The 14,606-nt window shown below is 46.0% G+C and overlaps 1 protein-coding gene and 1 long non-coding RNA gene across 9 annotated transcripts; one reads left to right on the forward strand and one right to left on the reverse strand.

Moving 5' to 3' along the window:
* Positions 1-677: 677 nt before the first annotated feature.
* Tgif1 (TGFB induced factor homeobox 1) lies at positions 678-10,159 on the reverse strand. 8 transcript variants are annotated; one of them, XM_031368705.1, is made up of 4 exons: positions 7,871-8,036; positions 7,438-7,762; positions 2,638-2,864; positions 678-1,746 (listed from the first exon to the last, which is right to left on the reverse strand). In XM_031368705.1, exons 2-4 carry the CDS (start codon positions 7,451-7,453, stop codon positions 1,171-1,173), a joined length of 819 nt encoding a protein of 272 aa, XP_031224565.1. In that variant the 5' UTR covers positions 7,454-7,762; positions 7,871-8,036; the 3' UTR covers positions 678-1,170. The 8 variants fall into 8 exon arrangements, with proteins under 8 accessions (XP_031224565.1, XP_031224563.1, XP_031224571.1 ...); XM_031368703.1 differs by lacking the exons at positions 7,438-7,762; positions 7,871-8,036 and adding an exon at positions 10,041-10,159; XM_031368711.1 differs by lacking the exon at positions 7,438-7,762 and having other exon boundaries at positions 7,871-8,087.
* A 197-nt stretch (positions 10,160-10,356) lies between these two features.
* LOC116088886 lies at positions 10,357-14,089 on the forward strand. Its single transcript, XR_004118061.1, has 2 exons — positions 10,357-10,535; positions 13,548-14,089. It is a non-coding gene; the product is annotated as an uncharacterized LOC116088886 (long non-coding RNA).
* The last annotated feature ends 517 nt before the right edge of the window (positions 14,090-14,606 follow it).

Below are 14,606 nucleotides of genomic sequence, written 5' to 3' on the forward strand. Positions count from 1 at the left end.
CCTCACAGTAAGCATGGCTTTGTAGGAATGGTTCTGTGGCATGTGACAACCGATTCCCTTCTGGCCAACCAGGCTTTGTAAGTAACGTTCTATCCTAACATCATACTTGCACATGCTGCAGCAGTCAAACTTGGAGAGTTTAATAAACTCAGAATATGGTCATGGCCAGTGACTTCCTGGTCCTGTCAGCATGCAGGAAAAGTAGTGCACACTCCAATGCAAAAGCTTTACCTCACTGTACAACCAGAGTGAATATTAGAAAGACACAGGAAAGTTGCTGGCGGTGTTTGTCTGTGAGAGGTAAGCTGTGACCAGTTGCTCAGAGCCTTCCACTTAGTGTGGGCCCTTCTAAAATACACAGCAGCTCACTACTGAAACTTCAGTACTGATGCAGTCATGAATTGATGCTGATACCTCACTGCAATCAGCCATTCATCTCTAAGTAGAGACTGAAGGGCAAGCTTCCCATCCAATAGAGTAAATATCACTCATCCTGATTATTCATAGTGGTTTGTTGTCCAAAGCTCTTCAAAGCAGTCACACACACACACACACACACACACACACAACACACACACACCCTAAGTCAAAGTCTACCCTGCCCCCCCATTTCCTTCTCATGGGTGTGCTATATTCCTACTGTGTTCTGAGTACTTTCTTCAAGAAAATGCTCTTCATTGCAATAACTTTTAAAGAAAATACTTTATTACATCATGAAAAAAGGTATCCAACAACTAGATTCATACTTGCTTGAATCTAATAAAAAAACAAACAAACAAACAAACAAAAAACTGAAAGTTTATTCATCAGACTGTATGTGGGCGTCACGTTCCACACGGGAATAGAGAGGCGCGAGGGCTTCTAAGTATTGCACAGTCTTGGGAAAAAAAAAGGAGTCGGGAGAAGATCACATGATACTGGGAACCATCTCACATTATGAGAAACTACCAAGAAACATTCGAAAAGAAAACCCTTTGTTTCTACAGTAGCTTTAGTTTGTAGTTCTTGGAATGACTCTATTCCATTGAAGACATCTTAGTAACAGGAAGCTTCGTTTGAGCAATCCCATGTGCAAATATTAATAGAAAAATATATAAAATAATGCATCTCTTGCCATCACCCCCGGCAATCAGGACCATATTTTGGAGAACTGTTTTGTTTGGAAAACGGTTAAGCTGTGAGTTTGGCCTGAAGCTCCATCTCTGCCGCCCGTTTGAGTGCAACATCCACTAGAAGCTGGAATCCACTAAAATCCTGGTTGAGGTCTGGCGGAGTAGGGGGAGGAGTGTTGAAAAGACCACTCTGAGGGTTTGGACTGGGCCCAGATTTGCAAGCATCCTCTGGGTACATGAGAGAGGTGTCTGTAAAGTTGCTGGGTGCTATTTGCTGTACATCTGTACTCTGTCCCACACCAACTGGCTGGCAGAGAGAGAAAGGCCCATCCTTCAGTGCAGTCACAGTGGTATGGCAGATCACTGATGGGCGAGACAAAATGGATCCCGGGGAGGGAGGTTTGGGAGACACTGGTCTCCCTAGGGTTGGGTTGGGTCCAACTACGCAGGAATGAAATGGGCTCTCTTCTAGAGTTGGCATGAAGTTTTTGATACCCATTGCAGCTTCAATAGAGCTAACTTCTGAAATCTTGGCCCCACGGCGGGAAATCGTGAACTGATTTGGATCTTTGCCATCCTTTCTCAGCATGTCAGGGAGGAGCCTGCGACGGGCGTTGATGAACCAGTTACAGACCTGAAATCACACAGGGTCTGCTTCAATACTCTCAGTTCACTTGACAAACAGGTTCTCAAAACATCCTGTGTAGGCAGCCTGATTTAAAGAGGTAATAAAAAGGGCTCATCTGGCACTAAGGAGGTAGCTCAATGGTAGAGCAGTTGCCTAGTATGCCAGCGGCCCAAAAGCAATGATTTAAAAAATAAACTAAAATAAAGCTTCTCTGGCCTTACAAGCAATTCAGAGGCATCTAAGCTGGGTCAGTCTGTCATAAAGGCAAGTTAACTTTGGATGTGCCATCATCCTTAACCCTTTCAGAGGCAAGGGAAAGGTGCAAATTCTCAGATACCTAAAAATAAATAACTTTAACTAAAGTTCACCTTTAAGTCTGTTTCAACCTCCTACCTACTGCCCTAGCATTTAAGTTAATCAACTACAGAAAAACATTTCCTGTTTAAAAGAGGCCACACCTCCCAGTAACTGATTTCTCTCAGTTCAAATGACTGTGTCAACAGACACAACACAATTACCTCACCAAGGTCTGTCCGTGTTTAAATAGCAAACCAGTTTCCTGGGCAATAGAATAAGGTTTAACCTCCTTCTCTTTTAGGCACTGAAGGGAATGCTTCTTGACAGATGAGTGTCAAGTGTTTCTGTCCTCTATTAAATATCCAATTATTAGCTTTTCACACTATAAAGTTTACAATGAAAAGATCCTGTTTCTCTCTCTCTTCCCCCATTCCTCTATGAGGCACCAGAGAAGAGCTTATAATCTGGCACACAGGAGCACTACAAAATGTCTATTGGTAAGAAAGTGTGTATGCATAGGTTAGGGGCATATCTCAAACCTGGGCTAGAACCCCAGCACCCCACGGGGCAAACTCTGGCACCAGCCTTTATCCTCTTTACCTGTAGTGTGGACAGGTGAGTCTGCTGCGACAGCAGTGCCTTCTCTTGCTCCGAGGGATAGGCATTGTATCTGTGTTCATACAGCCAGTCTCGCAGAATCTGGACGGATTCCTTGGGCAGATTGCCTCTCCTCCTCCTCTTACCAGAGGCTGCTGATGAGGAAAGGTCCAGAGGACTGTCCATGCTGTCTTCATCCTCAGAGTCACTGCCAGACGCTGCAACAACACCTGACAAAGGACAAGACCCACGGTCACATGCTGTCACCAGCAGGGAAGCCAATCTAAGTCACTCAGACTGTTCACATCCTTGTGTTTTTTCAACTACTGAGTGTGAAGTTTTCAGTCGGGGCCAAGGTCTCCAAGGAAAGGCCTGGAACAGGAAGGGTGCCGGGAAGTGTGGTAATGGCCCTCACGACCTTGTCTTTAAGGTCATCACTCATTAGAGACAGGGTTTCTCTGTGTAGCACTGGCTGTCCTGGAACTCACTCTGTAGACCAGGCTGGCCCCAAACTTAGAAATCTGCCTGCCTCTGCCTCCCAGGTGCTGGGTTTAAAAGCATGTGCCACCACTGCCGGATGAACAAGGACATAGTATATGCTCTTTTCTCTCCTTACATGAAAGGCTTGTGGCTAAAGCAAGCACTGTACATTTTTATATACTTGAAGGTTTTCTAAGACTGTGAATTAGATATGAAACTAAATGCTACCCAAGAGTCTCTAATTCTTACATGACAAAGAAAATTGAATATGTGCAACCTACAAAGAAAGCTATTTTGGTAGTAAATACTTTAATCCTATCGGAAATGCTAAGAATTCAAACCCTACAGAGTATTTAAATCAGAGTTCAGTGAAAATTCAGGCCAGCTGGACTTGCATAGACGTCATTTTGAAATTTAGAGCACTTTTAACAAATGCTATTAACTCCTTTCAAACCTAAAAGTCAGGCATCTATGAGACTGCTTCTGTTTATCTCAAAGGTCTTTTCTTTAGCTTTGTATAGCTTTTTATTCAGTCCTAATTAAGTCCTTTTACTCACTGATCTAGGAAATAAAACCAGAATATTCTTCGCACTGCTACATCAACTCTGTGAATTTTAAAGGAATTTATTTTACAACTGGGAGCAGACTGACTTTGCTGACACATTTTTAGCTTTGGACTGCAGGGGGCAGAAGGTGCTAGAAGGAGTTCCTTACAGGAAAAGCTCAAAGCCAGCAAAGACAAAGTAAAAGCAGGTTCTAACAAAAGAGGCAGATGATTTTGCAAATTCACTGTAGCTTAAGGCTTAACAAACTGCCATAAATAAACCACAAACACCCTCCATTTTTAACTGCCATGCAATTGAAGAATTCCTTCCTGAAGATGAAATTAATCTGTTTCAAGAAAAAAAAAGTTTAAAGAAAAGGCAATTTTAAAACTGAAAGTGCTTTCATTGTTCAGAATCTGAGAAACTTAAAAAAAAAACAACCCATATTGAAATTTGAGTGAAAAACTATTAATTACAAAAAAAAAAACCCTTCAATTATAAATGAGTTTCTCATTTACTTTGGTAACCAAGGAAATCTAACTTTTAAACATGTCAGGTTAATTGGGTAACTAAGCACATTTGAATAAAGCAATTTGCTTCAACTCCCCCAACTTCAGAAAAGCCAGACATTCTTCAACACTACTTATTTCCTTCCCCCTCTTTTTTAAATCTAGGAGGGAAAAAGTGTGAAAATTTGCTCATTGAATAGTTAATTCTCAACTGTAAATTGGTAATAACAAAGTGCTTGAAACAAAAAACCCCTAAAGCCTGCCCTTTGATCTGCTCGCTCAGAGTTTGACAAGAAGCATGATCTTTCAGAATAGGTTAGGGACACAAAGCAGGTTTCTGTTAAGCAACACCAAACTGCCGACTCTGTTCATTTGAGGAAGAAAAAAAAAGAAAGAAAGCCAGGCCCCTGGACCTCTTTATAAGTATTTCCAAAGCATGCACAAAGGATGAAGGAACAGGGGAAGTTAAGACTTGGTGCCTTGGGCGCACCAGCTGATACGTTTAGTGCTGCTAGATTTAGTGAGACCACGTTTGCTACTGTCAAGGCTATTTTCATTAAAACTCCCTCCTTATTATGGCTCGACTTAGTAAAACAAAGACTTTTTTCCTTGTTACTCATTTCCTACTGTAACAGAGCTTTTGAAAAGTTTCCCAGTTAGGACTTGTTTCCAATCGTCTCGCTTTGCTTACACTTTGAAAAAAAAAATGCGGTTGGGGAGGGAGAGAGGTGGGTGTGGGACAGATTTGGAATCCTCTTACTCTATCCACATACAAGGAAATGTTGTTCAGAAAGCCATAAGATGGCCCGTGGAGCCCACGTCTCTGTGAAGCAAATCTTGCATCTTCACTTTCTTTTTCTGAAGTCATGAAACATGGAAGTTGGGAGGGTGGGGGTGGGGAGCACTTGGACTTTAAAGATATATTGGAGACTAGAAAAAGAATGTGGGGGAAAAAGAATCAAGGGAAAACCAAACCTAAGTAGTCTCTTCCCTATGGACAAGTAACTCGGATGGAACTTCACACCCAAGGCACTAAATCCATAGCTGGCTAGAAGGGACCCAGTCAATTCAGCCCTAAACTGATCCAACAGGCTAGGAGACCCCGCGAGGACACTTGGGGATTTTCCTAGTTGAGCCCTCTTCCAGCCTGCTCTTAAAGCCATTTTTGGAGCTCTTTCTTTTCGGGCGGTCTTGGCTTCCTACTGAGGGCACTTTATTATCATATACCAGTCTTTGTCTTTAGGAAAATTGAAAGATGCTCACTTTCTTAAAACAGACAATAGACGGGACAGGTTTAAGCAGTCCTGGCCCAAGGACAGGGAAGCTCACCCTTCCCTCTCAGGTAATTTCAGACAGTGGGAGGCAGGGCTGTGGAGGCTCTCAGAAGAGGGAGGGGCACGAGGAGAGCAAGCAGCTTTTGTTCTTCAGCTCCAACTGAGGCCCGCCTTCTAACTGTACAAGTTAGCAACCGAGCTGGCCACTGGTCCCTAAGGAAGTAAGGAAATGGGGCGGTGCGGCTCACATCCTCAAGGGTCTGCCCCCTTCCCAGACCATGTGCTGGGGAAGCCTAAAAAGGGAAAAGGAGCCAGGACAACCTTAGCAGTCTCAGCTCTTCCAACGAGAAACTCGAATCAGTCGCAGCAAAATTTCCTCTCCAACACGTCACCTTTTCCATGAATCGGTCGGTGGTTGACTTGGGGAACCCACGCACTTTAGGTTGGGGACCACTGATGTATGCTCTAGACCTCGCATCTGGGGAAGGGGACACCCAAGAGGGTGGAGCCTGAATGGGAAGGTAGTCGTCAGCCTTCCTCCCCACCCACAGAAACCCAGTTTTACATTCTGGCACCCAGGAGCCACACAAAACCAAACTATCCTCTTTTAGGTACTACTGAAGCAGAAGGCCTCCCACTGGGGTCTAGATCTGTCAGTCACCTCAAGGGGTGACACGGCTCTACAGAGGAACCCTTAAGTTTTCCCCAGAACTCAGTTAAACTGTCCCCCAACTCAGAGCGCCCACATTCTCACTGTCCCAGGGTGGAAATGAGCAAGGAGGCCTACTTAACAAGTACCCGGGGTCTTCATGAGTTCCATACGTTTCAGGGTCTCTCACAGAATAACATCCGCACAACTTTATAAGGTAGAAAGTGGGGAGAAACCCCGTGGGGAAGTGTGTTCCGCGGCAGCTGCCATAACCGTGTTCCGTTGGAACTGCAGTAGAGGTCTAGGTCTGAAAGAATGTGGAGTAACAAACTCGAGGAAGCTCCCGGGCATGCGCACTAGCGCACCCCCTCCCCCGCGCTTCCCCAAGCGATTAACTTCTGTTTTGAACCACTCCACATAAATCACAACAGAAAAGCCAACTCCAGTCCACGACTGGAACACTCGAGGGACCTCCCAGTCAGGGTCTCCAAAGTTAGCTTCAAAAGGAACTTCACAGTCTATGACCTTTTGGGTTTTTTTCCCCCTTCCTCCCCAGTGTGTTTTGTTTTTAAACCAGACTGACGGCAAGTTTTAGTTGTAAAGCTTGGTGGAAACAATGACAGCCTCGCTTTTTGCACTTACAACCAAGCTGCTTGTCACACTTGGACAGTTTTTGACTGCACGATACTTGTGTTCTAACAACTCATGCTGTCCTAAATTCATCGTGGGAAAACTTTCAGAAGCTAGTAAATTTTTAAAGTCCATCTTTCCAAAGCTATGCTCACCCTAGGGCGGTATGTATGGGGTCCTTGATCACATTCCTTTGATAGTGAAAAACACCACATCCCTTAAAAAAAACAGTGCCAGGATCCGGTGAGGAGTGAGAATACCCGGAACTACAAACTTTTAAACAAAAGGTAAGACTGGAATGCGCCAAGGACCCTCCACAGGAAAAAGCGAGGTACCAGGATCCCCTTGAACATCGACCGCAAAGCCCTGTCCCAGAAACAACATTAGAAACCACGCGGCGGCTGGGCCGAGCATGGGGTGTCAGGGAAGACAATGAAACTTGGAGGCGCACAAACAAGGAGCTGAGCGTGTTTCTTGACAACGTGCCAGCAGCGTGGCGCGGCTAAGTCTCCCCACAACAGCCCATCGTGTTGTGTCTAGAAGGAAAAGAACACCAACTGCCATCAGAGACACAGCCTCAACAAAGAACAGCCACCCCTCCAGCCGGGGAGCCACTGGGCGGAAAAGTCCCATCAAGTCAGCGTCCCCCGACCCGGCGCGGCCCGCACATGTCCCGCATTGGTGCCTCAGGCTCTCACAGCCTGCCGCAACCTTACCCTTCTTGCTTTTCATTCTGGAACTCGAGTCCCAGCGAGAAGTGAAGCTGGGGTTTCTAGGAGCCAGCCGCAGTGGAGTGGCGGGGGGTAGAGGATGATCCTCCTTCACTGGTGCTCCGGTAACTTACAAGAGAGTGTTCCAACCACTATTGCTAAACAAGGTGCTCGGGTCTCAGGCGCTGGCTTCTGGGTTGGAATTCAAGTGACACTTGGGCTTCCTCCAGCCGGGATCTTCTGGCAGCCAGCCGGGGGCTCTCCCTGGCCCAACTCACTCCCCTCCCTACTCGGCTCCTTTGTTTCCCGCTCCACTCGGCGCACCTCGGCGCTGTCAGAGTGAGAGAGCAGAGGGAAGGTACAGGAGGTCCTGCCTCCGCCCCCAGCCGCCCGCCCCGTCCCCCGCCCGCCCCGCCGCTCCTCTGCCCCTCCCCCGCACCTTCCAGCTCCACAGCCCTGGTTCTGGGGGCCGAGAACTCCGGTCCCTCTCCAGGCTGGCGGAACCCAGAAGCAGGATCATGCCTGCCTGCCCGTGGGAGGACTACCATCCTCATCCCTCATCCCTCAGCAGCCACACTGGTTTCTCCTTTGGGGCCTTTCCTCCCCGGGCTAGCGAAGAGTGCATTTCGTTTTCAAAGGATGGGGAGAGGTTTAAGGATGTCTCCTTGGTCCACCCCAGAGAAGAAAAAACACCCCCACCCTTGTTTTTGACAGCTGCCCCAAACTCCTTGGTCCCTGCTCCAGCCGCCGGAGGCAGCGGCTTCAGATTCAAGGGGTGGGGCACTGAAGGAAAAGTATTCCGGACAAGAACCAACTTCTTCCAGAAGGCGCAGCTGCCATTGACACGCCGGCGAGGCACAGTGCACCCTCCTCCTCGTGAACTCTTCTGCCAATAGCGACAGTGTGTGTGTGTGTGTGTGTGTGTGTGTGTGTGTGTGTGTGTGTGTTGGGGGTGTGGGGGAGCAGACATAGGCACCGTGGGCAAATGTCTATTCCCTCGGGCTAAAGCTGAGTTCCGGATTGGATTGCAAGGCAGTTTCGAAATCTAACACGTTGTGGATAGACACTTGTCATGCTCACATGCTCTTTAAACGTCTCAGCTAGGGGACGGCCAGAGCGTGCGGGTATCCCACTGCGACTCCCCCACCCCCCACGCACCTTTTTAAAAAGAAGGGCGACTACGCCGGGACTGCTCATCTGTTTCGGTAAACAGTGTCTACTTTGTAGGCTAATATCCCACCAGAGGACACTCCCCTCCATCCTTCATTATTTCAAACAGAAACTAGCCATTAAATAAACACTCATTCCTATTGGTTTATTTTGCTTGAGAGGGGCGCTCCAAAGGGAGTTCCAAGAAGAATCTCCCCCTCCCCAAATGCAAGCCAGATGCTGTTTTGGCTGACTTCGAGACGCGCATGTGCACACTTCTGGGTCTAGTTTTCACCTATGCCCGGTTGTTAAAAAGAAAGAAAACCAACTGTCACATGTCACAGAAGACTTTCCCCATGGGGGGGGGGGGACGACGAAGAAAAACCCCAAACGTAAATAAGCTGAGCAGCGACGTCACCGCCGGTGTCTGTCTCCAGTTTCGGCTCTGTGGCTGTTCAGGTTTTGTGACCTCCGTGGAGATCCGGTAGAGGAGACAGACCCGTGAAAACAAGGTTAAAGCCGAGTCACACTAAGGCGGCCACAGGATGACCCGCTAGACTTTGGAACCTGTTTATGATTACGTTGGAAATTAAAGCAAGCCTCCGCCGCGCCTCCTCCGAGGAGCTCGTTAAAACCCCGAGTCAAAAAGAAGCTTGGGTGGTTTTTCCAAAATGAACCAAATGGAGGAAGAGTCACAGTAAGCATGCAGGAACCTTAAAACGACCCCTGCCCTCCCCAAATCCTGTGGTTTGCAGAATGCTCGGTAAGAGAGCACACGCGCGCATCAGCGCAGGAGACGGTTGCACGACAGTGTCCAGGGAGAACCCACCGGCTGGCAAGCCCTTGTGCAAACCGCCCGGGGGTGGGGGCAGAGCTGTCCGGGACCTGGCTGGGGATGACTCAGCTACTGCGCTGGGGTGCGGGACTCGTGTGGTGAGGGAGGGGGCCGCGAAGGGCCCGGCCGCCCGTTGGAGGGCCCCCTCGCTCTGGGATTTTAAGGGGTGTTTGTGGCTGGGATTGGTGGCTCACATCCGCCGAGGACTCGGGAGAGGAGGGAGGACAAACGCAGGGAGGAGGAGCTGGACGGAGTGAGTGGCAGGAACCGGGTCCCGACCCGGCGGTGACTGCCTCCTCGTTTTGGTTGCTAACTTGGACAGTGGCTTCGGGGGCCACCACGGAACCCGCCTCGGGTCTGCTAAGCCCAACCCACGGCAGCACGAGGCCGAAACGTTCCTTCCCGGCGGTTGTCCGCGGCCACGCGGTGGCTCTCATTATGTACACAAAGGTAGCTTTTCTTTTCTCCCAAGTCAGCCTGGTTAATAAATGCGATTCTCCCGCAGCCACTTATGGAAACCGGGTTTACGGTTTGAAAACAAACTTTACGGGGCGAGCGGGAGCCGGTAGAGAGTAGAAGCCTCTTTCAAACTAGGACGGGAGGAAAACGCAGAATTAAAACTCACCGTGACGCGAAGGCCAGCTGGACCCCGCCAATGCACACCTTCTGCTCATGTAAATCATTTCGAGGCAGTTAGGAAGCCGGAGCGCGCTGGCCAGATTCGGAGATCAGCTGAAGCCCTACGGTGCCCCTCCCCCACCCCTACTCCACCCCCCTAAGGCCGGAGCCAAGCTCGTTAGAAGCTTTGCGTTCCTGCCGGACTGCGCGCCCTGTCTTTACAACTCCAGAAAAGGGAAATGGCCCCCCAGCGCGAGCTCATAACATCCGCAATATTTTTTATCCGCTGTCTGCACGGCGGAAAAACAAGCTTCAGTTCTGGCTGTGTCAGGGCGTCTCCGTGTAACTGAGTCAAGTGACTTCGGATTAGTTGTTGTTGCCACGTGTTACTTATTGAACTCTTATGCCTCATAATCAAATTATCTAAGTGCAACCGAACGGTTGTCCTGCGCTCTCACGGCCTGGTGATAAACGTTTCTCACCATTATCATTTCCTGGATGGGTGAGTGTGTGTGTGTGTGTTTGGTGTGTTTTGTTTTTTTCTTTGCTATGTCTTAAGACAAGCAGAGCTGTTAAAAAGACAAAATTTATTTTATAGTCTCAAATGGCACAAACTTGGGAAGGCTGAGAGAGGTACCCGGTAGCAATAAGTGTAATTATTATTATTGGCTCCAGGTCTGTCAAAGGCTTGAGAGAGGTGTTTGTTTCATCTGGACAATCGATTAGGTATGATTCCCATCAGGTGCTGGGCCTGGAGGGACTCACACAGTCATTGGATCTCTTTCCCTGGAAGCCCAGCTAGGGCAGATATTTATAAAATATGCAGGCTGCTGGGCTTCCAACACTGCACAAGGAACCTGTAATCATCTTGTCACATCTCAGCTCTGGGGATCTCTGGCTGCTCAAGGCAAGAGCTAACCATTGTCTTTGCATGGGCTGGTCCCCGCCATCTTGTGATGAGTTTATCAACATTATCAGAATAATTCTCCTGTTGAGGTGTAAGTAGCTGGCACTACTGATCTCTTTCTCCAAGTCAACACAGTCTCCCACTTTTCTTTACCTAGGTGATGAGGGCTGACATTCCCTGGAAAAGCTACACACCCAGGCTGATTCTTTCTGCCCTGTTGCAAGTCTGTCATTTATCACCTGTCTCTTTATCTGGTCTACCCTTCTTTTGACTCTCAGTTAAAAATCTTGAGAAGGGGGCTGGTGAGATGGCTCAGCCGGTAAGAGCACTGACTGCTCTTCTGAAGGTCATGAGTTCAAATCCCAGCAACCACATGGTGGCTCACAACCATCCATAATGAAATCTGCTACCCTCTTCTGTGTACTCATTTATAATAGTAAACAAATCTTATTTAAAAACAGCAGTGGTGGCCCATTCCTTTAATCCCAGCACTTGGGAGGCAGAGGCAGGCAGATTTCTGAGTTCGAGGCCAGTCTGGTCTACAGAGTGAGTTCCAGGACAGCCAGGGCTACACAGAGAAACCCTGTCTCGAAAAACAAAAAAACAAAATCTTGAGAAGATATTAATTCAGCAGGTCAGTAGCCATGGGCATGTCAGGCTTCTCTGTAATTTTACCTCACTTCAGCCCCACCAATGGATTATTTGGTAAATGCGTTCGTGTATAGCTTAGTTTATGACTAACAGTTCATATGATAACTTCCATGGTGGAAGATGTCTCTGGGGTCTACCCAAACACAGTCACTTTCATATTTGGCTTGGGATAAATGATCTCTTACTGTCTTTAGGATAAGAACTGTGTTTTTTTTTCTGACAATGGCCTTATTGAGCTCAGTCTTTATCCCCTTTATTTTCAACATCTTGTATCTTCATGTATGTGCTTCATACTTTCTGAAACATTTAAATACTCTCATTTAATATCCAAATTAGTTGAATAAGTTATATTTTTCTTAAAGTCAAGATAACTTAAACACATTCAAATGTGCCATAGCTAAACAGCACAGAGCAAAATATTGGGCACAGTCTACTTGGCTCTCAGGGAATCTGTCATTCTAGAAGGTCATACAGATAATGAAGGCAGAGATTGGCCTTAGACATCAGAGACACCAAGATCCAGATATTGCCAAGGTAACCTCCAAATGTCCTTTCTTAGTTAAAACCCCTCTCTTTTCTACAGTCTTGCTAACTAACCCTGAAGCTGCTGGCTTCCTTTTGGTCTATCTCCTAGATGAAAATGAGTTGCACCTAATTCTTAGATTTATTTTTTTAATTATGTGCATGCGAATGCACATGAGTACAGGTTCACCTTGGAGGTCAGAAGAAGGTTTTGCCCAGGCTAGCTGGAGGATCATGGGCTCTTGCTGAGAACTGAACTTCTCTGGAAGAGCAGGAAGTGCTCGCACCCCCTGAGCATCTCTCCAGCCCCTGCATTTATTTTTTTCCCTTAAATTAAAATTTCTGTGTTTAAGAGAATCAGCTTGTTGTGCATACATCTGTCATTCTCATTTCTTCTTGTCCGTTCATAATCATAGCCATATTTTACTTTTAAATTTTTTATATCTCTGTGTGTGTATATGCGTGAGAGAAATAAACAGCATGGAATACACACAAATACACACACACACACACATATGGGAGACCTTTTCGAAAAGCATTTTGTTTATTTTCTCAAATGCAAGGAAACCAGAATAAATTGTTTGTTTGGTTGGTTGGTTAGTTTTCTTTTTTCTTTCTTTCTTTTTTTTTTTTTTTTTTTTTTTTTTTTCAAGATAGGGTTTCTCTCTATATAGCCTTGGCTGTCCTGGAAATCACTCTGTAGACCAGGCTGAACTTGAACTCAGAAATCTGCCTGCCTCTGCTTCCCAAGTGCTAGGATTAAAGGCATGATCCACCACTACCTGGCTAGAGTAAATAGTTAACAGCATACATGAGACATTAGTTCCAGAAGAGACACTGCAGCTATAAGAAAGAACATCCTGACATTAAGAAGTGGGACAAGGGCTGGAGAGATGACTCTATTTCCAGAGGACCTAGGGTCAGTGCTTAGCACCTATATCAGAAGGCTCAAAACCATCTACTGAAGAGCCCAGGTCCATGGGATCCGTGCCCACTTTCTGACCTCCTTGGACACCCACAGGCATGTATACACACGAGTTAGGGGGAGAAATAGTAGTTTTTAAGGTTTGACAAATCAATATACAGGTTGGAAATTTACAAGTATATAAGGAATCCAAATCACTAAAAAACATGGGTAAAGACACTGTAATTTGCTGCTGTTGTTACAGGGTAGAGAAAATCAGACTGATTCATCACTTAACAATGGAAATACATTTGGAAATGTTTTGTAGATGATTTCATTATGTAGACATCATGCAATGTCCTCCAAAATGGATATGATATCACTAGGTCACTTTATTTATTTATTTATTTATTTATTTATTTATTTATTTAAGAATAGATTTCCCTATGTACCCCTAGCTGGTGTAAAACTCACTACATAGGCCAAGCTGGCCTGAACCTCACAGAAATATTCTGCTTCTGTCTTTTCAGGTGCTGGGAATAAGATGTGTACCACAACTGGCAAGACCATTCAATCTTATGAAATCACCATTATATGTGTGCTACACCATTGACTATATGGCCAATGACTGTTTGCACACATACAGACACTAAAAATAGTACAAAGCTGTTTTTCAGAAAACTATTAGGGGTGGCTGCCTCTGGAGGTGACAGGAGATCAGAGGCTAGCTAAAGCAGGGCCAACACAACCCATCATGTCACTATAACTGAGCCGTGATCTGTCCTACCATGGATTACACGTTACATCAGTCTTTACTTGGTATGTGAGTTTGGTTCTTGCTTGTATTAGATTTGTACACTCTCCTGAGCAAAGATCTGAAATGAGACTCGATTTTCCAGTGAAACTCCATATCCTGGAGCGAGCTGGAGTGGTTAATCATTAGCCAGTATGAACAACCCCTAATGATACCAGAAACTAATTATTCATTGCCCCTTACAAGAAGCAAGAATAGATGATGCCATAGCCTAGGAGCAGATGACCAGATGTGAAAAAGTAAAACCATTTATCCTGATGCAGATAGTTTTTATGGACCAAGCACTGCAAATAGTACTGAATCATTTTCACTGAAAACAAATTAATGTGTGGGTAAAGTTGCTATGCTCCTTGGAAGGCGGGAACTTGGGCAATGGAAGGCTTTCTAGTCCGGCGGTGTGTTTGTAAATGGGAGTGATCTCCACAGGGTATCCTGCAGAAGCCAAGGCATTCCTTCATATTTTCTTAAAAGACAGAAATGCTTATTCCCTTCCAAGCTACATGAATACATTTTATTTTTATATTTATTTAATTGTCTATAGCAGTGATGGGGGTTGACTTCCCCCATGCTATGCAAGCACTGACCACTGAGCCACACCTCACCCATAGTAAACTAAACTCTGCTAAAACTCTGGCACCTATATCATTATTTACTATACTTGATATACAAAGACTGGTCCATTCCATTCTCATTTTGAAAGCCCTCTAATATATTTAAAGAGTATATAACATACATAAGTACTAGTCCTCAAGAAATCCTTTCCATTTATTTATTT

Source organism: Mastomys coucha, unplaced genomic scaffold, assembly GCF_008632895.1.
Source record: "Mastomys coucha isolate ucsf_1 unplaced genomic scaffold, UCSF_Mcou_1 pScaffold14, whole genome shotgun sequence".
Classification (NCBI taxonomy): domain Eukaryota; kingdom Metazoa; phylum Chordata; class Mammalia; order Rodentia; family Muridae; genus Mastomys; species Mastomys coucha.